We start from the raw sequence: 23361 nt of genomic DNA on the forward strand, positions 1-23361 counted from the left end.
TTATTCCTCTAAGATTGTGTTTTAGGACATATTTTTTTTAGAGATATACACCATCGGATATAAGCAATAATCTTTTATTGGATTCATGCATACTGAATCTAATCAGCACCTTATCTATGTATGCTTTGATTTAATCCTAATAGCCAATATGAACTATCACAATAGATCTTAATACCGAAGATATAGGCTACCTCTTTATAAAGAAACGTTTAGATAACCAAGTCTTTACTGATTACAAGCTTGATATGTCATTGATATACAAGAGCAGAACCACTATTATGCTCCTACTAATGTTCTTATACACACATAGTTCATCCATGTTATTAATGAATCCCAACTCGTGAATGGTTTCATCAAAATGAATGTTCCAGCTCCTTGCAGTCTACTTGAGTCCATAAATGAACTCTTGAAACTTGAATGCTTTACCAACCTATCTAACAAGAATAAAACTATCAGGTTGTGCTATATAGATGGCCTTTACTAGGTTACTATTCAAGAAGATGGTCTTAACATCTATTTGCCAAACTTTGTAATCATGGTATATAACAATCACAAACATAATAAAGATAGACTTAAGAATTGCAACCAGTGAAATGGTCTCATCATAGTTAATGCAATGTTTTTGAGTGAAATCTTTGGCAACCTGTAACATCCCTCCCTAGAAGTAATAACCACCAAAGGAGAAATGTTACGAATTAATATCCAGAGCATCTATTTTTTTTTTCTTTTAAAATACTTTAACATGAACGCATCACTAAAAGTGTTTAGAAATTATTCTAAGAAAACTGAAAATCTAGAAGCGAACAAAAGATGTATATACTCATATGAAAACTCATCTGAAAACATCTGAAAACGTGGAGTAATCATATATAACTGTACCATCATCTCAAAAAGGTCAAAAATCAATAAGAACATGTGATTATATGCATGTAATATAAACCAGAGGTAACCTGCTCCAGTTGGATCTACCTTCGCTGACTTGACCCTGCCTCGCAGCTACCTCGATCACTTGTACCTACAATCATGAAAGAAAAGGAAGTGAGACATAAAAACACTCAGTAAGGGGAAAGAATTAAGTAAACTATCTCCTTTCCTGTTCTAACTCACTTTCGGGACTCAACTTCATTTATAACCTCTATAAGAAATCGAGGAAATAATCTAGTTTATTTTTTATTATTTGGGTCATACTTTGTCCCATATGGTATCTATTTGATATTTTTTTGAAGCTGACTATAGGGATTTGACACTTTTCTAAGCTCGAGCTCTCTTTCTTTCTCTTACTACACCATTTTTGAATCTGAATTGAGCTCTATTACGAGCATGCTTACTGCGAACAGACTCTACTAGGGGTCTAAGTCCTACTACGGACGTGCCCTACTACGGGCGGTGTAGTGTAAAGTGCCCCCTCATAGTTTATAGCATGCATGCGTGTCTTATATCTTATTAATCTTGCTTCCATCTCAATCTATTCATAACTGACCAGACCATACTCTTGGGACGACCCTTGAATCTTGAGCCTCAAATTCCTTTTCTTGTTTTTCTTTCTTTTCTTTTTTTTTTCTTTCTTTCCTTTCCTTTCTTTTCTTTCTTTCTTCCTTTCCTTTTTCTCCTCATTTTCTTTCTTTCCAAAAACTGCGAAATACTGTTCACAAAACAGTCATTTGGCAGGGCAGCCTTCTTTTTCATACAATTTAACAGTCCAAACGATTTCTAATTTATACAAGCTATATATATTTAAAAAGAGGATTAAAAGAGATTTCCAACAAGCTATAATATTACTCATAATTCATAGATAAGGCAGTAAAATGTGAGATGAAATCAGTGGCAAAAACTGTCTTCACTGTTTATTTGGTAAAATAGTTCTTTTGGTTCATACAATATTTAACAGTCCAAATGATCTCTAATTCATACAAACTATATATAATTGGAAATAGGATTCAAAGAGATTTCTAACAAGCTATAATAGTACTCATGATTCATCAGATAAGACAGCCAAAACGTGGGATGAAGTCAGTGGCAAAAAAACTGTCTTCACTGTTTATTTGGTAAGATAGTTTTTTTGTTCATGTCATTTAACAGTCCAAACGGTCTCTAATTCATACAAGTTATATATCATTGAAAAGAGAATTTAAAGATCTTTCCAACACGCTATAATAACACTCATAATTCATTAGATAAGATAGCCAAAACATGGGACAAAATAATGGCAAAACTATAAATATTATCAAACTTTCTGCCATGAACAAAATCACACACATAGACAACCCAAATGGCAAAACAACATTTCTCAACTTTAAAATCATCATTTATAACATAGATCTAAGGAACCAAAAACCTAAAACATGCAACATATCAAAGATGATATCTCTTACCTTGTTTCAAGCCAATCTTTGCAAGTTGGCTCCCTCCTCCTTGTTTTGCTTTCTTTATCACCAAAATCGCCTTAAATCAACACCAAAACATACTAACATAGTCATATAACATGCATCCAATATATATATAAACATAGGTAAAGGGAAAAGGAAGAGATCTTTTGGTTATCAAGCTCCCAAAGTGTTTCTTCCTCTTTTCCTTCCTTATTTATCCTCTAAAACCCTTCCAAATCACTCACTTTTCTTCAAAAACATAGCAAAGAAAGGAAGAAACTGCCTCCTTCTGGAAGAGACGGGAAAATGATGGAAAAAGTGTAAAGGTTGCCTTTTTTGACTTTTCTCACCATATATATAAATTTACATACTTTTGAATATATTAATATATATATATATATATATATATATATATATATATATATATATATATATTTTTTTTTTTTTTTGTTTTTCTTTGTAATTGGTTTGTATATAACACACACACACATACATTTCAACATATAAATTTAAAACTGGAAATGTCTCAAAGTATGATCAAAAGACACAAATGCCCTTGGAACGTACCTAAGGGTATTACATAACCAAACATGCTTTATAAATATGTATGTTACCTTTCATGTTAGCTTTCCCTTTGAAAACCCAACCCTTTTAGGTGGATTTGCCAAAGACCATATTTGGTTTTAGTACATAGAATCTATCTCAATTTTCATGACTTCAAGCCATCTCTCAGAGTCTGGACATAACACAACCTCAACATAAGTCATAGGCTTATCATCATAGATGACCTTATATATATAAAGCTAGGTCGACCTAATAAAAAATAATTTTTATATTATATTTGTTATTTAATCAACCAATTAATTATTTTTAAAATTTTTTTATTTATTATGTAAATAGTAACAGGCCAAGTCGGGCTTGATACCCAAGCCCATGATACGATCCGAAAAGCCCATGAGCCAACCCATGGCCCATCACAGTGCATGTCTAGCCTTTTTGGGCCATATAATTTTTTTGTGGTTCTGATTGGGCTATGGGTTAGTCCGACCCATTTGACATGTCTATGTGCACCTTTCTTTGTTTCTTGCATGAGAACCTTATATGAAGTGCACCTCACATTTTTTTCCATGTGAGAATTATGCACATAACATGCATGCATATATATATATATATAAATTATTTTTATTTCATTTTATTTAAACTTATGATTCATATGAAATTATGAGTTAAGCTTGACTTTATCTAATTGCATAAATTCAATCCAATCTTGTATTTTCTCACATATAATCCTAACCATTCATGATTATTTTACTTTAGTTCTAAAGGCTTTTCCAAGACTCGAAACTCTCAATTTGAAATCTAATTAAGACCTGACTTAGATTCACAAAAAAAAAAAAAAAATCCTTTACCTTAAGAATTCGATCAACTTCTTTTTGTGTATGACTTGTTGACTCTTCACTAAATTGATATTGAACTCTTTTATGTCAGGCTCCCGACCTAGCATCCATACAAACACAGACCAAAAGTTGCCTCTAACAAGACATTATGACCACCTAGTTAATAGTGTCAACATATGACTTTTTAACCTGTTAGTGATTCAGTTAATTGTACAATTTGATCATTTTGTCATATGATATCTCTTTGAGACTAAGGTATACATGAATTGTCTTCCTTAAGGATCCTCGAGTTATATAAATTGACTTTTGTTAATGACTAAAAAAATATCAGATTGAGTTTCTACTCAATCCCATTATGACTATAGTTTAATTGGTCATTGTCATCTGTTAAAGACCTTAACTTAGATATTAGTTCCTGTGATCGAGAGTGACAAATGCTCTGTTGATCCACCACAGTTTTCGTGTAAATCATATATGGTTAATCGTCACCTTTATGGCAATCCTTTGATTATACTATATTGGGTTAGTGTGAAACCATACTGATCCTTATATAAAACGATCTGATGACCTCAAGTTTAAGGATTAAATATACATTTATTCACTAAGAGGATATTTTTCATAGACATTAGAACAACCATCTATATGAGTCTACAACGTGCACCCATATGATGTACCAATTTATCAACAAACAACTTTGACATATGAGAACCGTTATCATCTTTTGATAAGATCGTTTAACACTATAATAACTCTATTATTATTACTCGCATTTTTGGTCATGGTAATATCAGAATTACGGATGTGTTAAGAACATAAGGTTTTCACAATCAGATGTTGAACACTAATCCTGTTGTCATGATTCAACCATTCTTAAGACATTTGTCTAAGCATATATGATGAAGAATTCCATAGAAAACTACAACCATGACCTTTATTAATGAACTTCTATCATTATAGGGATTAGGCCTAGGGCACTAGTCCCAACAGTAACACCATACACGGTCATGTATCACTCAATTCAAATTTCATGTGGAAATTACCTTATTTGGTTAATGTGACAGTACACATAGACATGACCTATCCATGCATAGTTGTGTGTCACTAAAAAATTACAATTCAACATTTATTTCACTTTGAATCATTACACCATTAATCATATCTGTATAAAAGACCATTTTACCCTTAAGACATATTTATGAGTGTTACAACAAGTGAGATAGAGAACTACTAAGGGTATTGAGGTCGAGTTCAGTGTTATTGATAATGTCTTTGATTTTAAGGTCAAATTTGTTCCCTGTAATAATGGTTTGAGGAGTAGGATCCTCACAAATACCCATAGTTCTCATTACACTACTCTTCTTGAGAGTGTAAAAATGTATTAAGATCTAAGGAGATCATTCTGATGGTTTGGTATGAAAAATGATATGGCAAGTTTTGTTGCTAAGTGTTTGGTATGTCAGTAGATAAAGGCTAAACATCAGAAACCATCTAAGTTGTTGTAACCTTTGAATATTCTTGAGTGGAAATGGGAGCACATTTCTACAGATTTTATAGTTGGACTCGACAGTTAAAAGTGGATATAATGTATTATGGGTTATAGTGGATCGGTTAACCAAGTTGACATATTTCATTCTGGTCAGGATAATGTCAGTACTGATAAGCTGAGTCAAATTTATGTTAAAGAGATTGTAAGATTGCATAGGGTAACCAAAACTATAGTGTCGGACTAAGACAAAAGGTTTGTGTTAAGTTTTTAAGAAAGTTTATAGAGGTTTTTGGGCATGAGGTTGGCATTTAGTATTGCTTATCATTCTTAGATCGATAGGCAGACTGAAAGGGTTAATAAAGTGATTGAGGACATGTTGTTTGGATCGAGAAGTGAGTTAGACTGATGTGTTGCCACTGATAGAGTTTGTGTAAAATAACAATTTTTAGGCAACCATTTAGATAGCTCCTTACAAGGAACTTTGTGGGTGAAAGTGTAGTTCACCTCTTCATTAAGATGACATAGGTGAGAGAGATGTCTTGACACAGACTTTGGGACTGAAGATGACCTAGAAAATGATTGAGAATATTAGACTAATTAAAGAGAGGATGAGACAAGCATAAGATTACTAGAAAAGTTATATCAATCAGAGGAGGTGACACTATGAGTTTGAGGTGGATGATAAAGTTTTTGTTAAGGTTTCCCCTTTATAGACATGTGATGAGATTCAGTAAAGAGGTAAGTTGGCTCCGAGATATGTGGGACAGTTTGAGATTTTAGAGCAAGTAAGTAAGGTTGCTTAACAACTTACGTTACTAGCAAGTATGAATCACATTCATAACATTTGTCATGTATCATTGTCATGCAAGTATATTAGTGACCTAACTTATATGCAAAAGATAGAGGATGAGGAGCTTGAGGACAATTTGGTCTATAAGGAGCGTTATGTTCAAATTCTAGATAAATAGGTTAAAAAGCTCAGGATTAAGCATGATTTTCTAATTAAGGTTTTATGAAGGAGTCATCGGGTCGAAGAGGCCACTTGGGAGGTTGAGCAAGACATGAATAAAGGTTCCTACATTTGTTTAAGTGAATTTTGAGGATAAAATTCTTTTAAAGATGGAGAAATATAACATCCATAGATATGCTTAAGAGTAGTATTTTTGTCTTTTTGTAGTGATTATTGTGTCAATGTGTTAAAGTGTGTAAATAGTGCATAAGGGTTGGAATAGATGTTTGCCATAAGGATGGATGCCCATTCATGTCTTAAGAGGGGCAAATAATCATTTCGCTTCAGTTATATGAAAATGGCAAAGTGTAAGAAGATGAACGAGTGTTCCCAGTAGTATGCAGACCGTTCATCAGTTTACCGAATTTGAAATTGGATATAAACTATTTTGCGGTGATTTCAAAATTAGCATTTAAGTGGAAAACCTCGTGAACAATTATTCTTGACATCATTTCCAGAAAAATAAAAGGATTTTCATGGCTGACAACCCAAGCACAAAAGTGTGAGTTGAGAGAGTGATTTTGCAATAGCTTTGGACCCTGAATTCAATCAAAGCCACATGAAGATTCCTTGCTATCGATGGAGGAAAGGAATAGAGGATGACTTGTATGGATAATGGTTTGGTTTTAATAATGTCTTATATTGCTAGATTGTGATTTGTTGGAACTGTGAGCATGCTTTAGGTAATTCTGAGTGTTAGAAATATGTTATCAGGGAGATCTATAAAATTATGAATTGAACTTGATAATTTATGCTTTTTTAGCATTAGAAGTAGTTGATTACTCATTATTTGTATAATTGGTTGAGTGTCATATATATATATATATATATATATATATATATATATATATATATATATATATATATATATATATATATATATATATATATATATATATATATATATATATTCTTTCTTTATTTCTAATAATTTTACGTAAGATTTAGTTCAACAAATGCAGCAAGCAATAAAAGTGTAATTTTTTCAATTTTTTAATTTCTTCCCCTAATTTTGAAATAGGTTCAAAAATTTCTTGACGTCCATATTCTTAAAAAAATAAAACTAATATTCATTATATAATAAGAAACTAATCAAGTTGCAAAAACATTGATTAGTAGCATTTTTTAGAAATTCTAACATGTTCATCAAAGCAGAACCAATTTATGAATAACATTTAGTAAAAAATATAGGATTTATAAAATCTTTATCTTTTGATTGTATATTAAAATATCAAGTAATTATATTTTCATAATCTCCACATGATTTTAATTTTAAATATGTTAAGTTCCAACAAGTTGTAATATCCGTTTTTTTTTTTTTTCCTTTTTAATCTTATTTATTTATATATTAAATGATATGCTTGTAAATGGAAAGAAGATGATGAAATATAAGTAATAGTATGTGCAATTATTCCTATTTTTGAATGTGCTAAACTTATTCCCTCTTATGCAATTAAATTCATTGTATGATATACATATTTAACGTGAAATAATTAATAGCAAAAATGTTAACTCAATAATTTTATCGTTTTATTTTGCATTATTAAATGTGATAGAAAAAATACTCTTTTTTTATATTTATTAAAAATGTTTGCTAATACGTCATAAATGGTTACACTAGTATGTGGGCATTCTAAAACTTAAAATGAAATTTTTATCTTTTTGTAATTGTTCATCAAAATAAATATAATAAGTTGTTGCACAAATATACCCTAAATCTTAGGTATTAGATATTCATAAATCAGAAATTGAAATAGTTCTATCAAATTAACTAAGTTCATTTATTGTTTTTATTGTTATTAGTTCATAATTTCTAACTATATCAGATTCTAATTAACTCTTAAAAACTTATAACCTAATGGAAAAGTTTGATAAATTGTGACAACATTCCTAACCATATAATCTCATATTCTTTCGATTATATGTGAAATTAGACATTTTTTCTATTATATAACTGAATGGATTAGTAGTAAAAGATTCACGTACTGATTGTGGCATTTTATTTTTATAATACTTGTTGATATGTCTTAGAGATGTCAATTGTCAACTAAACAAACACATATTAAACACATTGTATATTAAACCATTTTACCACTAATATTTTTTTATTTAATTGAAATACTCTTACACCATTGATTTTTTTTTTTTTAAGTGGTGGTGTTTGTGGGTGTGATTCTATTTCTTCGGTAAAATACTTATTATCCTCATCGTTAAAATAATAAAAATGATTAAATTTCTTTGAATTATAATCCAATTTGATATGAAATTACAAAGAGAAATATAATTATTGACAAGATATTAAAATGAACAAAAACAAAATTATTTGAAAAATTGAGAGACAGATTAAGCGAGCTTCTCCTGAAACGAGAGTCAAGGAGAGACATTGAGAGGCTTGCGAGTTAGAGTTTAAAATAGGGTAATTTTTTATGGTATTTATAATAACAAAAAAAAAGGTCAAATAATCCTTAGAAACGCCCATTGGTGGACAAAGTTACCACTCTGACGATTGGAAAATATATTATGTTTTTGTTTTCTTTGATTTTTTATGGCCAAAAAGGTAATTCCCGTCGAGATATAATAAAATCTTAAAGTTTTATTCTTTAATTTTTAAAAACTTAAATATTTATCTAAAACATAATTTCTATTAAAAATACTAATTAAGGATAAAGGTGAAATCATGATTTATTTTAAAAATTTTAAAAATTAAAATTTTATCATATTTTTCTTTCAGGTTTAAAAATCACACAATTTTCTCTCACCTAAAGTTTATAAAGTGACAATTTCTTTCTTAAAATTTTTTTCTCTTCTCTCTGATGATGATTCATTGTCTTCGGCTATCAACCGTCTTTCCTCCTATCTTATCTCTCCCTTTTGATCTCTCTCATTTTCCTCTCCAATCACAAGTTGATGATTTTTAAATTTTAGGTAGAAAGAAATTATAAAAATTTTAAATTTATAAGGAAAAATAAGATTTAATTTTATAAATTTTATAATAAATAATGATTTTATCTTTAATTTTAATTAAAATTTTTAATTTAAATTATTTTATGAATGTGTATTTTGAGTTTTAAAAAATTAAAAAAAGAGAATTTGGATTTTCAGATCTACCTTGGGTGTGAAGAAGTCTTTTGGCCATTTTTATTTGACTTATGTGGCCAGCCTGCAGACTTCCCCTGCAAGCTGCAAGCCCTCACCCACCCTAAAAGTAGGCCGTGCTTTTTCCTGTTCCGGCTGTGCCTGCCCAGTCACAGCTCCACCTGAACTTGTCATCGGCTTTGCTAGCCTGGACGAGGCCAAGATATTAGCACGTGAGTTACTGAATCGTTGATAAAACAACCAAGTTCTCGACTTACGAGAAACTGACCTAATTCCATACTAATTAGTATAAGCATACACAGATTATCACGGGCGTAAAGTCTCTGCTTTCAAACACAATAACTAAAAGCAGTATTACAGCTAAATTTACTAACCGAAAAAGGAAAGTATTACAGCTAAATGTACCTATATATATATATATTATATCACGGACTCAATTCACTACTTCTCAATCCCATTTCTTACTTTGCAATATCCATCACGGGTTGCTACAAAACAACATGTGCTCACTATAATAATACTAACCACCTTCATTAGAATTTTCATAAAAAAATCTTTCTCTTTATTCTCCACAATGAAGAGAGCACTCAAGTTCTTTGTTATGATTCATATAACCCTTTTTTGTTTATGCTGGAGAATAGTTGGGGCGCAGTCGTCGCCGGTTTTCGCTTGCGATGTTGCGAGCAATCCTTCGTTGGGGAGCTTGGGGTTCTGCAATTCTTCCTTGGGGATAGATTTGAGAGTGCGAGACTTGGTGAAGAGATTGACATTGAAAGAGAAAATTGGGTTTTTGGTTAATAGTGCCGGTGCTGTTACTAGAATTGGAATACCAAAATATGAATGGTGGTCTGAGGCTTTGCATGGAGTCTCTTACATTGGTCCAGGGACTCATTTTTCTAGTCTTATTCCTGGAGCTACGAGTTTTCCTCAGGTTATTCTTACTGCCGCTTCCTTCAACGCTTCTCTCTTTGAAGCCATTGGAAGGGTAAATATTTATTCTTCTTTATGCATGCATTTTTATAGAATTCTTTAGTTCATTCATATTTCAATCCATTTTCATCTTCTTCTTCTTCCACCGTACAATCATTTTCGTATTAAGAAAACAAGTTTTAATTAAACGTCTGAATTGATTGAAAGTAACCACATTCATAAAAATGTACTGGGAATATTATATGATATGGACAGGAAAAGAAAAAGAAAGAAAGAGAAAGGCAGGAAAACACAAGTGGCTATGACTTTCTCTTTTTAGCTGTGGAAATTTATTACTTATTTCTTTTTTCTATGATATTATACACAAGTGGTCAATGAATGGATGCTTGTGCTTCTTTATTTTTTTACTTTTAAAATTATGCGGGAGACTGCCAAAGATAGTGAGTCGTGTAAAGCAATTTGGTTATATTATCTATAAGAAAGTGGTCCATATTATGAATTGAATACCTCGCAAATTTCTTCTAGGACAAAAACTTAAAGTAGTGTCATGCATAGACTCCCAAGTAGAATTTTTAGTAAGGATTGACGAGATGGTGATAGAGAGAGATCAAATAAGAAGATAATGTATGGATTCGGATTACTTTTGTCTTTAGAAATGAATCAAAAAGTAGTAATTTAGAATCAAAGTGTCACTATTTTAGATGATCAAGAGATAAAAATCTAAAAATTAATGTCTTAATTGTAGATGGCATGTTACCTCCAACGCCAGAATATCATCACATTATTGACTATATATGTTCTGCAATTGATTGTATTCATATACATTGCTTCAAAGAATGAACTTTGAAATTAAGATTTTTTTTTATTTTTAGGTCGTCTCAACTGAAGCAAGAGCTATGTACAATGTGGGACTATCTGGATTAACATTTTGGTCACCAAATGTTAACATATTTCGAGACCCCAGATGGGGAAGAGGCCAAGAAACTCCAGGAGAAGACCCTTTACTCGCAAGTAAATATGCAACAGCTTATGTTACAGGTCTGCAAAAGAGTGATGATAATGACCCAAATCGGCTTAAGGTTGCTGCATGCTGTAAACATTATACAGCCTATGATTTAGATAACTGGAAAGGGATTAATCGCTACCATTTTAATGCTGTGGTAATTAATTTTTTAAAATTTTACTTTTTCAAGTAGTTAATGAATGATTTTGTTTTAATTAATTTTGTTGTTATTATGATTTAGGTAACAAAGCAAGATATGGAAGATACGTTTCAACCACCATTTAAGAGTTGTGTTACTGATGGGAAAGTGGCTAGTGTTATGTGTTCTTATAATCAAGTTAATGGTAAGCCAACATGTGCTGACCCAGATCTGCTAGCAGGTGTCATCCGAGGCCAATGGAAATTAAATGGGTACTTATTAATTTTTAGACCCTTTAAATCATCAACTCTTCACACTAATGTTCATCAATTGCTTCACTGAATGTGTGAGAAAATGGGGTTGGTGCTTCATGCAGATACATAGTTTCTGACTGTGATTCAGTTGATGTATTCTACAATCAACAGCACTACACCAAGACCCCCGAAGAAGCTGCTGCTAAAGCTATTTTAGCAGGTGCCCATAACATCATTGATTTACTTAGCTAAAAAGACAGATTGTTAATTAGAATTTGAATTCAATTGAATTGAAAAATAATATTGGTTGATCAGGGTTGGATCTCAACTGCCAATCTTTCCTAGGCCAACATACAGAGGCAGCTGTTAAAGCAGGACTTGTTAATGAATCGGCCATTGACAAAGCCTTGTTCAACAATTTTGCTACTTTGATGCGACTTGGGTTCTTCGACGGTGACCCAAGAAAGCAACTTTATGGGAAGCTTGGCCCCAAAAATGTGTGTACACCACAGAACCAGGAGCTCGCTCGGGAAGCTGCAAGGCAAGGAATAGTACTCCTCAAGAACACTGCTGCATCACTTCCTCTATCTGCCACTGCCATCAAAAACCTGGCAGTAATTGGACCCAATGCCAATGTCACAAAGACCATGATTGGAAATTACGAAGGCAAATATCTATACTCAATGTGAAAAAAAATTGGATTGACATTCTTAAACCAGACTTTATAATTTGTTTCTTTGTATATGATCATAGGCAATCCCTGCAAATACACAACGCCTGTGCAGGGCCTTGCAGCTCTGGTTTCGACAACTTATCAGCCGGGTTGTTCCAATGTGCAATGCAGCATTGCACAGGTTGATGAAGCTAAAAAAATTGCTGCCTCGGCAGATGCGACCGTGCTCGTAATGGGTGCTGACCAGTCGATTGAGGCAGAGAGCCGCGACCGGACTGACCTCCTTCTTCCAGGACAGCAGCAACTGTTGATAACTCAAGTTGCAATGGCAGCCAAGGGACCTGTGATTCTCATTATAATGTCAGGAGGGGGATTTGACTTATCATTTGCCAAAAACGATGAGAAAATTACAAGCATTCTATGGGTTGGTTACCCTGGAGAAGCCGGTGGAGCTGCCATTGCTGATGTTTGTTTTGGACTATATAATCCAAGTAAGTCTTTTTAAAAATCAATCTCTGCAATTTCTTCACAATTGCTGGGGTGTTACACTGTCCATGAATTTTGAATTGACAATGTGTTTATAATTTACAAATGGTTATGTTACAGGTGGACGGTTGCCAATGACTTGGTATCCACAATCATATGTTGAAAAGGTCCCAATGAGTAGCATGAACATGAGACCAGATGCTTCACATCGGTATCCAGGAAGGACTTACAGATTTTACACAGGAGAAACAGTTTATTCATTTGGAGATGGATTAAGCTATTCAAACTTCAATCACCAATTGCTTAAAGCACCGAAGCAATTATATGTGCCATTAGAGGAAAGTCACATTTGCTACCAATCCAATTGCAAATCAGTTGACGCTGTTGAAAAAAGTTGTCAAAACTTGAATATTAATATACATCTCAGAGTTAAAAACAATGCAAGCATAAGTGGGAGCCATACAGTATTCTTGTTCTCCACTCCTCCAAATGTTCACTACTCTCCGCAGAAGCACTTGATTGCTTTTGAGAAAGTGGTTTTACAAGGGCAACAAGAATCGGTAGTGAAGTTCAAGATTGATGGGTGCAAGGATTTAAGTGTTGTTGATGAGAATGGAAACAGAAAGATTGCATTGGGACACCATGTGCTTCATGTCGGCAGCTTGAAGCACTTATTGAATGTGAGGATTTGAATCGAGTTTTTTCAAAGACCTTCATGATGATTATTTCTCTTTTCCAAATGGGAAATTGAGCTTTAAATTATAGTTGAAAAGAGTTTAAAACAACTTTTTCAACTTCATTATGTATCCAAGTTATGCGAAATAAAAAGTTTGGAAATTTGCAAGTGGATTATTGCCTTCATTTTACTGGTCTTAGACATGGCAGGAAGACCAGGCCAGCCCGAGTCTCTAATTTTCAGCCTAGCCCAGGCCCCCCATTTTCATGAATCAAGTAAAACAAATAAATTAAGGTTATGATATAATGCATTAAATTATATCAAAGCTTTCACAATATTACAAAACAATATTGATAAAAATTCTTTAAACATTGCAAATAACATTCATTCATAGAATACAAAAATTAAATACAAACTGATTATGAATATTCATTTATGTCATGTCCGGGCTGAAGCCCCATGACATGCTTTGTTGGCATCCGAGATTAGATTCGAACAATTCATTCTAAAATGTCTAGCTTGTTGTCATCAATTGCAATATCGTTCCCACACTTCCTCTCCCTGTGAAGGTCATCAATTGTGTTTAGAAGGTTGAAAAGCAGAAGTACCACAAGGATTTGTTCAAGACACTGTCAGGCTAATTGATCCTCTAACGGAGTTACACTTTCCTTGGACAATACTCTCCAATATTCGATGGAGTATTACTTACTGATTTACCAGTAATAATCTAACAAGTTTATAAACTTGGCAACTGTTGCAACGTGTGTACAGGGGAGGGGTGACAATTGAAACTTTCTATAGGTTTATTCCCCCTTTAAAAGATCAATAAGAGTGGTCAATTGACTAAAACCATGTACTTTATATCTTTCCACAGTTATTGGCTTAATAATCATAATAATTGATATGCGAACCTATCCAACTATTTTCTCCTCAGCCAATTGGGTCAAAAGGTTAACATAAGCCTTTGTATGATAAATCCAATCAAAACATTAATATTTAACAAATGTGTAATAAAATACTAGACAATATTGTAATTAATTTGATACGAACCTACAATTTTACGTTTGCTATAAAACCGTTTTCATAAGGTGGCTCGAATAAATTCAATGAGCATTGTCACAGGTAGCTTCCTTGCATGTCGTGAAAGGCATTAAACAACTCGACAATGTTAATGGTCATTATATTATAATGAACATTGATGAAATGAGCTTGAGCCCAACTTTTATAATTAATATTGTTCAAATAGGTAGTTGTCTCATGGTTTACAACATAAATTCTCCGCATTGGCTTACTAAAATTTAACAGTCGATAAGCTTTTGTGATTTTTCAAAATAACCCTTCAGTCAATTTGGTCTGCTTATACCTACTCCGCATGTTCCCTTCGATATGTTGGTTGCACAAACCGTAGGGGGCATTTGGAAACACCTCATTGAGACAATGATACCGTGGTGTCTATTTAAAATAATGGATCAATCAAGGATGTCACCAATGCAATGATGTAAAGCTCTCATAAATGAGGTCCAGGTAATTGTTTCCTCCTTCCCGCCAACTCTAAAAGCCAATAAGTAAATCTAGTTGTTCCCATATTTTCCAATAGTAATAAAAAGTGTCCTCAAGTATTGACATTTCAAAAATTATCCATCCACACAAATGATAGGACGATAATACTCTTGAAATGCTCAAATTGAACACCCCAAAGCTATAAAAATAAACTTGAACTAATTTTCCCCATTTGTCTTAATCTGTGTAATAGTACTAAAGTTTTTTTGCTTAAGGTTGTAGCAATATTCCAATAAAAGTAGAAAAAACTCCTTATCGTTATTCATCATGATCGAGGATGGGTCCACCTTATGTTGTCCTTTCGAACACTGTTGTTCATAGTTGGTTCTTATTTATTTAGGGCTTACAAACATAGAAAGACTTGTCGCTACAATTTTTTGTCCCTTGGCTAACCTTATCAAAACTGTAACATTGTAGTTATTTTGGATCTGATAACTCATTTCATTTGGAGTGCTTGCATTTTGCAAAAACACTTGTACATCATTGCAACTTCAATTTATGCCCAATTGACCACAAACGACATCTATCAATATGTTATAATTAGATTTTTAATTATAACATATTGTGATTTCTTGTATAATATTCAATGATGATTCGATATTCAATATAAAAAAATTACATTTTTAATACATCATACAATATATGATTCAACTATCATATATATCATATGGTTACACTAATACAGTAAAATCATTGTCACTGCCACTTTCCACCAGAGTGCAAATCTACATGTATGATTGTCAAGTGACAGCAATGTTTTGTTCTGCCCGGCCGGACACACCAAAAAAAATGCCAAAATTGTGTCCAGGTAGCAACGTCTGCAGACAATAAGGACAGAAATCTGGGAAAATCAGAGCCTTCAACAAGCTATAGCGAAGGAAAGTTTAAGCAAAGTTCTTGTTTCTAGTTCAAGGCATTTGCAAAGAGCAATAGGCAGGGTGTAATCTGGCCACAATAAATACTAAAAGAGTATCAACACATGATAACCTGCAAGGATTCATATTGAAGTTGAACAACATACAACAAGTATCAACAATAGTGCTCAATTTTTCCTGTGTGCGGTCGTGCTTATGCCAACAAAAACCCATGACAAGTTAATGGTAACTTTGAGCTTTCCGTAAAGTATGGGGCCAGACATTTAGAATGGCAAGTTGGCCACTGGACAGGCCATTACCCTCATGGAAAAAAGCTTGGCTGGGACAGAATGCACTTGAGATGGATGCCTCATGGCAATACAGTTCATCAAAACAACTTCAAAGCACTATGTTGCTAATAAGGCAGAAGCATTCAATGTGTCAAAGCATAGAATGGCCGACGAACTCTAGAGAGCAGAGCTAAAGCAGATCGCCAATTTGGAAAAAATAAAATGGCTGTCACATTTGGAGATGGATTAAGCTATTCAAACTTCAATCACCAATTGCTTAAAGCACCGAAGCAATTATATGTGCCATTAAAGGAAAGTCACATTTGCTACCAATCCAATTGCAAATCAGTTGACGCTGTTGAAAAAAGTTGTCAAAACTTGAATATTAATATACATCTCAGAGTTAAAAACAATGCAAGCATAAGTGGGAGCCATACAGTATTCTTGTTCTCCACTCCTCCACATGTTCACAACTCTCCGCAGAAGCACTTGATTGCTTTTGAGAAAGTATTTTTAAAAGGGCAACAAGAATCGGTAGTGAAGTTCAAAATTGATGGGTGCAAGGATTTAAGTGTTGTTGATGAGAATGGAAACAGAAAGATTGCAGTGGGACACCATGTGCTTCATGTCGGCAGCTTGAAGCACTTATTGAATGTGAGGATTTGAATCGAGTTTTTTCAAAGACCTTCATGATGATTACTTCTCTTTTCCAAATGGGAAATTGAGCTTTAAATTATAGTTGAAAAGAGTTTAAAACCACTTTTTCAACTTCATTATGTATCCAAATTATGCGAAATAAAAAGTTTGGAAATTTGCAAGTGGATTATTGCTTTCATTTTACTCGTCTTGGACATGGCAGGAGGACCAGGCCGGCCTGAGTCTCTAATTTTCAGCCCAGCCCAGGCCCCCATTTTCATGAATCACGTAAAACGGATAAATTAAGGTTATGATATAATGCATTAAATAATATCAAAGCTTTCACAATATTAAAAAACAATATTGATAAAAATTTATTAAACATTGCAAATAACATTCATTCGTAGGATACGAAAATTAAATACATATTATTATGAATATTCATTTCTATCATGTTCAGGCTGAAGTCTCATAACATGCTTTGTTGGCATCCAAGATTAGATTCGAACAATTCAATCTAAAATGTCTAGCTTGGTGGCATCAATTGCAATATCATTCCCACACTGCCTCTCCCTGTGAAGGTCATCAATTGTGTTTAGAAGGTTGCCTCAATTGTCGATGTTGCATTGGAGGCAGAAGTACCACAAGGATTTGTTCAAGACACTACCACACTAATTGATCCCCTAGCAGGGTTACACTTTCCCTGTATAATACTCTTTAATATTTAATGAAGTAATACTTACTAATCCACTAGTAATAATCTGACAAGTTCATAAACTTGACAACTGCTGCAACATGTGTAGAGGGAAGGGCGACAGTTAAAACTTTCTATAGGTTCATTCCCCCCCTTTGAAAGATCAATTGACTTGAACCATGCACTTTATATCTTTTTACAATTATTGGCTTAATAATCATAATGGTTTATTTGTGGACTTGTCTGACCACTTACTCCTTGGCCCACGGGGTCAATAGGTTAACATAAGCCTCTGTATGATAAATCCAATGAAAACATTAATATTTAATAAATGTGTTATAAAATACTAAACATTATTGTAATTAATTTGATAAGAACCTACCATGTTACATTTGCTATAAAACCGTCTTTATAAGGTGGCTCGAATAAATTCAATAAACATTGTCACGGGTAGCTTTCTTGCATGTCATGTAAAGACATTAAACAACTCGACAATGTTAATGGTTATTATATTATAACAGACATCGATGAAATAAGCATAAGCCCAACTTTTAAAATCAATATTGTTCAAATAGGTAGCTGTCTCATGGTTTACAACATAAATTCTCCATATTGCCTCATTAAAATTTGACACTCGATGAGCTTTTGTCGTTTTCCAAAATAACCCTTCTATCAACTTGGTCTACTCATACCTATTTTGCATGTTCCTTTGATATGTTGGTTGCACCAACCATGGTGGGCATTCAGAAACACCTCATTGAGGCAATGATAAACGTGATGTCTATTTAAAACAATGGATAAACCAAGGATGTCGCCAATGCAACTATGTAAAGCTCTCATAAATGGGGTCTAGGTAATCGTCTCCTCCTTTCCGCCAACTCCAAAAGCCAATGGATAAATCTGGTTGTTTTCATATTTCCTAATAGTAATAAAAAGTGTCCCCAAGTATTGAAGTTTTAAACATTCTCCATCCACACAAATGATAGGACAATAATAATCTTGAAATGCTCTAATTGAGCACCCCAAAGCTATAAAAATAAACTTGAACTGATTTTCTCCACCTGTCTCAATATGTGTAATAGTACCAAGGTTTTTTTTTTTGCTTAAGGTTATACTAGTATTCCAACAAAAGTAGAAAAGACTCCTTATCGTTGTTGTCCATGATCAAGGTTGGGCCAACCCCATGTTGTCCTTCCGAATACTGTTGTTCATAATTGGTTCTCTTTTATTTAGGCTTATGAACATAGAAAGACTTGTCGCTATAGTTTTCTATCCCTTGGCTAACCTTATCAAAACTGTAACATCGTAGTCATCTTGGATCTGATAACTCATTTCATTTGAAGTGCTTACATTTTGCGAAAACACTTGTACATCATTGCAACTTTGATTTATGCCCAATTGACCACAAATAACTTCTATCAGTCTGTTATAATTGATTTGTGAGTAAACTAATATCCATTTTTTGAACCTCACCTTGGTATCTTTGATTGATATCATATTTAGTAACCTACCGTCCACCATATTTGAGCATAAATATGATCTTATCCAATTCTTATTGATATGATATTAAAGATAAAACAAAAACAATACCAAGATTGTAGTATTCTCACAAAAAAACCAAACTTATTGCACATTAAAAAAAACCCACACAGTTTGAAAAATCGAATTTTGGTCATATACATACATACATGGACATAAGCAAAACATTTTTCAAGAAAAACACATATAAATCTGAAATCATTTGATGTAAACACTAAACTTGTTCTTATAATAGATAATGTTTGTCTAACGCTCATGTAATTGATTTAAATTCAAAAGTATGAAAAAAAATACTTCATTCTATCAAAAACACCAAGATTCCATTGTGATTTTCTTGAAACTTTGAATATTAACACAAGAATGAAAGTTTTTTGTATATTATAAGCTGAGTAAAGAAACATGCTTAGAATGTGATAATCTTGTAGGATAAAGTGTCTATCACTTTTATGTGTTTTCTTTTTTTGAAACACAAAATGTGAAGGAAGCTAAGGTTCATAAGGTGTGTGGTAAGATTAAGGGTATGATGGGTACAAAATTTGGGTTTTGTATAGAAAGATATAATTAAAATTAAGAGGGCTAAAATGGTATATACAGAAAAAATTAAGGTTATGTTGATGAATTCTCCTTTAGACAATCTCATTAGACACACTTCTTGTTGAAATGGTTTATGATTTGGCATAAAAACCATGTAAATTTTGAACAATTAACTTATAATTCATTAATAAAATTATTTGTATATATTTTTTATACATAATTTAAATATACGAATAATGTATTATTATGTAATTATATAGTTTTAAATTTAAAATAAAATAATATTTAATCATATGATGATATATCATCTATATAATTAAATTATATATTAAAAATATATATAAATAGTATCGCTGGTAAAATTGATAATGACAGAATCAACATCACCTTCGCTTTGAATATTCATGCCATTGACGTTAACCAATGAGAATCACATAATAATTTTTTTTATAAAAATTAAATAAATCATTTTGTATTATTTAAATTTGAATTTGCCTTCTAGTAATCTTCAAGAGACAGACTTTTTTGGTTTCTCAACTTCAGATCCAATCGAAGGAACAAACTGTTGCATTCCTGACAGCACTACAATCCTCTTTTATGTCAAAGTTTTAATCACATGGCCAAAAGACTTATTCCAACCCAAGTATTGTGAAATCTCAACCTTTTACTCTCTAATTTCTAAAAATCTAAATACTTATTCATAACTAAATTTTTGTTAAAAATTTTAGTTAGAGTTAAGAGTAAAACTGTTATTTATTAAAAAATTTTAAAAATTAAAATTTTATCACATTTTTCTCCTAGGTTTAAAAAACTTACAATTTTTCTCTAACTCAAAGTTTGAAAACTGACAAATATCTCTTAGGGTTTATTCCTCTTCTCTGTAATGTTGATTTGTCATTTTTAACGATCAACTGTCCTCCCTCTTGTCTTATCTCTCCCTCCGGTCACTCTTCCTTTCCTCTTTGACCGTTTTTAACTGAGATAAAGACGACTAGAGAGGGAAGGGAGTGTGACCGGAGAGAGAGATAAGATTGGAGGAAGGACGATTGATCGTCAGAGATGGTGAATCAACGCTGGAGAGAAGAGGAACAAACCCTAAAGGGTGTTTGTCAGTTTTTAAACTTTGGGTTAAAGGAAAATTATAAGTTTTTTTAAATCTGAGAAGAAAATATAATAAAACTTCAAATTTTTTAGTAACTAACGGTTTTACCCCAAACTTTAATTAATATTTTTAACAGAAATTTGGTTATAGATAAATATTTGAGTTTTTAAAAGTTAAAAGTTAAAAGATAAGTATTTGAGATTTTATTATACTATGGGTGGGAATAATTCTTTCGGCCTATTCACATTAACACATAGCTTTTTTATTTTCTCAAGTATTGTCAAGAATTTAACTAATTTATTTTATTAAAAATTCTTATAGATATTATAATCTTTTAGAAATACCAAAAATCCTTTTGAAAATATTAAATGTCTTTTTTGTAAAGTAAAAAACATATTTTTCTAAACAAATACTGAATTATTGAATAAAATAAAATAAATCCATCATCATACACTCATTGTCTTAAAACTGATTAATATAATTTGGGTTGAATTATTACTGGAACTCGTAACGACTAACACCGTCAGTATGCACCTTGTAATTGTAATCATATCATAATTTGACAAAAAGAATATTGAAGGTAGATTTTTGTCAAATCAAATTAAAAAATTATATAAATTTGGTAAAAGAGTGGACAGGGTAAAATATTTAATAACGAGTGGCTTACCTCAATTTGAGAAACCCCACTAAATGTCATCACGCGCCCTTTAAGTCCGTTTTATAACCCAAAAGACTTCTTCTCATCCAAAATTTAGTCCATTGACTTTAAGAGAAAATATTAGAAATTTGTATAATTCGATTCAAATTATAAAATAAAATTAAACCATTTAAAAGATATAATTTAGTTTGGTTTAATTTGTAAAATGGTTCAGTTTTGGTTAAAATTTTTCAAACTATATTTTCATTATATATATATATATATATAATTATATTTGACAAAATATTCTAATAAATAATTAGATATACAACTTGGATTTTTACATTTATTTTGTTATTTTATGTACAAGTATATTGTGTGTGTGTATATATATATATATATATATATATATATATATATATATTTTACATGCGTATATATATGTTTTAAAAAACTATAATTTAATTAATTTTATTAAATGATACATATATAAATATGAATAATTTTAAAATATTCAAACCATAGTAATCGAATCGTGTTTGTTTCGTATATCAAAAACTCAATTTACCATATTGTGTATCATATTGTATGAAACATTTTTTAAAAATTAAAATAATAAATTACTAATAAAATATTATAATTGAGACACCATCATTTTAAAAAATATCACAAACACCTTTAATATTTTAAAATTTTTTATATACAACCCTAATGTATTATCTTCTTCTTTAAAAAAGTGTATCATTTCGTATAGGTAATATATATTATATCGTATGATACGTTTACCGTATCATATTAATTTAATAAATTTTATGATATGTATTGTTTTTCATCTATATCGTATCATATTGTAGAATACAATACGTATTGTGTATCATATAATACTTATAATCATAATTTAAATTCTAATCCAAACTATATTTTTCTAGTTTGGTTTGGTTTGAAAAGTTTTTAAACCGTTTTTTTAGTTTAATTTAAAAAATATATCAAACCGTACTAAATCAGACCATACACACCCTTAGAAAATGCAATTGTGGGTGTAAAACTGAAATTTTCTAAAAGATCAAGGACCAATTAACCAAGAAAAAAACCCTAATAAGTGAAAGTTTTTAAAACTTTGTCAATGTACTAACCGATGGGTGAGAATAAGTCTTTTGGCTCCGTGTTATAATCCAAGTCTGGCAAACCTGTGAATGCTGGGGCAGGGCAAAATTCGTATAGTCCATAATGCCTTCAGTCATGTCAAATTAAAGCTGGTAAAAATACGAGTCTGGGTAAACTATATCAACCCACAAAATTCCATTGTGATTTCCTTGAAACTTTGATCATTAACACAAGAATGAACGTTTTTTGTATATTATAAGCTGAGTAAAGAAACATACTTTAGAATGTGGTAATCTTGTAGGATAAAGAGTCTGTCACTTTTATATGTTTTCTTTTTTGAAACACAAAATGTGAAGGAAGCTAAGGTTCATAAGGCGTGTGGTAAGATTAAGGGTATGATGGGTACAAAATTTGGGTTTTGGATAGAAAGATATAATTAAAATTAAGAGGGCTAAAACTGCATAGGCAGAAAAAATTAAGGTTATGTTAATTAGTTCTCCTTTAGACTATCTCATTAGACACACTTCTTGTTCAAATGGTTTATAATTTGGCATAGGAAATTTAAATTTTGAAACAATTAACTTATAATTGGTTGATAAAATTATGTATATATTTTTTTATATGTAATTTATATATATGATAATGTATTATTATGTGATTAGATAATTTTGAATTAAAAAAAAAAACATCTAATTAAATTATGATATATCATTTATATATTCAAATTATATATTAAAAATATGTATAAATAGTATCGCTCGTAAAATTGATAATGACAGAATCAACATCACCTTTGCTTTGAATATTCATGCCATTGACGTTAACCAATAAGAATCATGTAATAATTTTCTTTTTAAATTAAATAAATTATTTTGTATTATTAAAATTTGAATTTG

General features: G+C 31.6%; 1 protein-coding gene across 2 annotated transcripts; it reads left to right on the forward strand.

The window, feature by feature from the left end:
* The first annotated feature begins 9842 nt into the window (after nucleotides 1-9842).
* On the forward strand, nucleotides 9843-16900 carry LOC123192419 (beta-D-xylosidase 4-like). Of its 2 annotated transcripts, XM_044604961.1 has the most exons (8): nucleotides 9843-10339; nucleotides 11157-11444; nucleotides 11529-11698; nucleotides 11803-11900; nucleotides 11996-12346; nucleotides 12434-12844; nucleotides 12960-13098; nucleotides 16453-16900. In XM_044604961.1, exons 1-8 carry the CDS (start codon nucleotides 9929-9931, stop codon nucleotides 16883-16885), a joined length of 2301 nt encoding a protein of 766 aa, XP_044460896.1. In that variant the 5' UTR covers nucleotides 9843-9928; the 3' UTR covers nucleotides 16886-16900. The 2 variants fall into 2 exon arrangements, with proteins under 2 accessions (XP_044460896.1, XP_044460895.1); XM_044604960.1 differs by lacking the exon at nucleotides 16453-16900 and having other exon boundaries at nucleotides 9855-10339; nucleotides 12960-13686.
* The last annotated feature ends 6461 nt before the right edge of the window (nucleotides 16901-23361 follow it).

Source organism: Mangifera indica, chromosome 12 (genome assembly GCF_011075055.1).
Source record: "Mangifera indica cultivar Alphonso chromosome 12, CATAS_Mindica_2.1, whole genome shotgun sequence".
In the NCBI taxonomy this organism is placed as follows: Eukaryota; Viridiplantae; Streptophyta; class Magnoliopsida; order Sapindales; family Anacardiaceae; genus Mangifera; species Mangifera indica.

Bases quoted from the DNA above. Each gene is read 5' to 3' on its own strand.
- LOC123192419 (XM_044604961.1), top strand. From the start codon at position 9,929: ATGAAGAGAGCACTCAAGTTCTTTGTTATGATTCATATAACCCTTTTT. The intron at 10,340-11,156 runs GTAAATATTTAT...TTTTATTTTTAG, and splicing joins TCTTTGAAGCCATTGGAAGG to GTCGTCTCAACTGAAGCAAG. The intron at 13,099-16,452 runs ATTTGGAGATGG...AATGGCTGTCAC, and splicing joins ACAGGAGAAACAGTTTATTC to ATTTGGAGATGGATTAAGCT.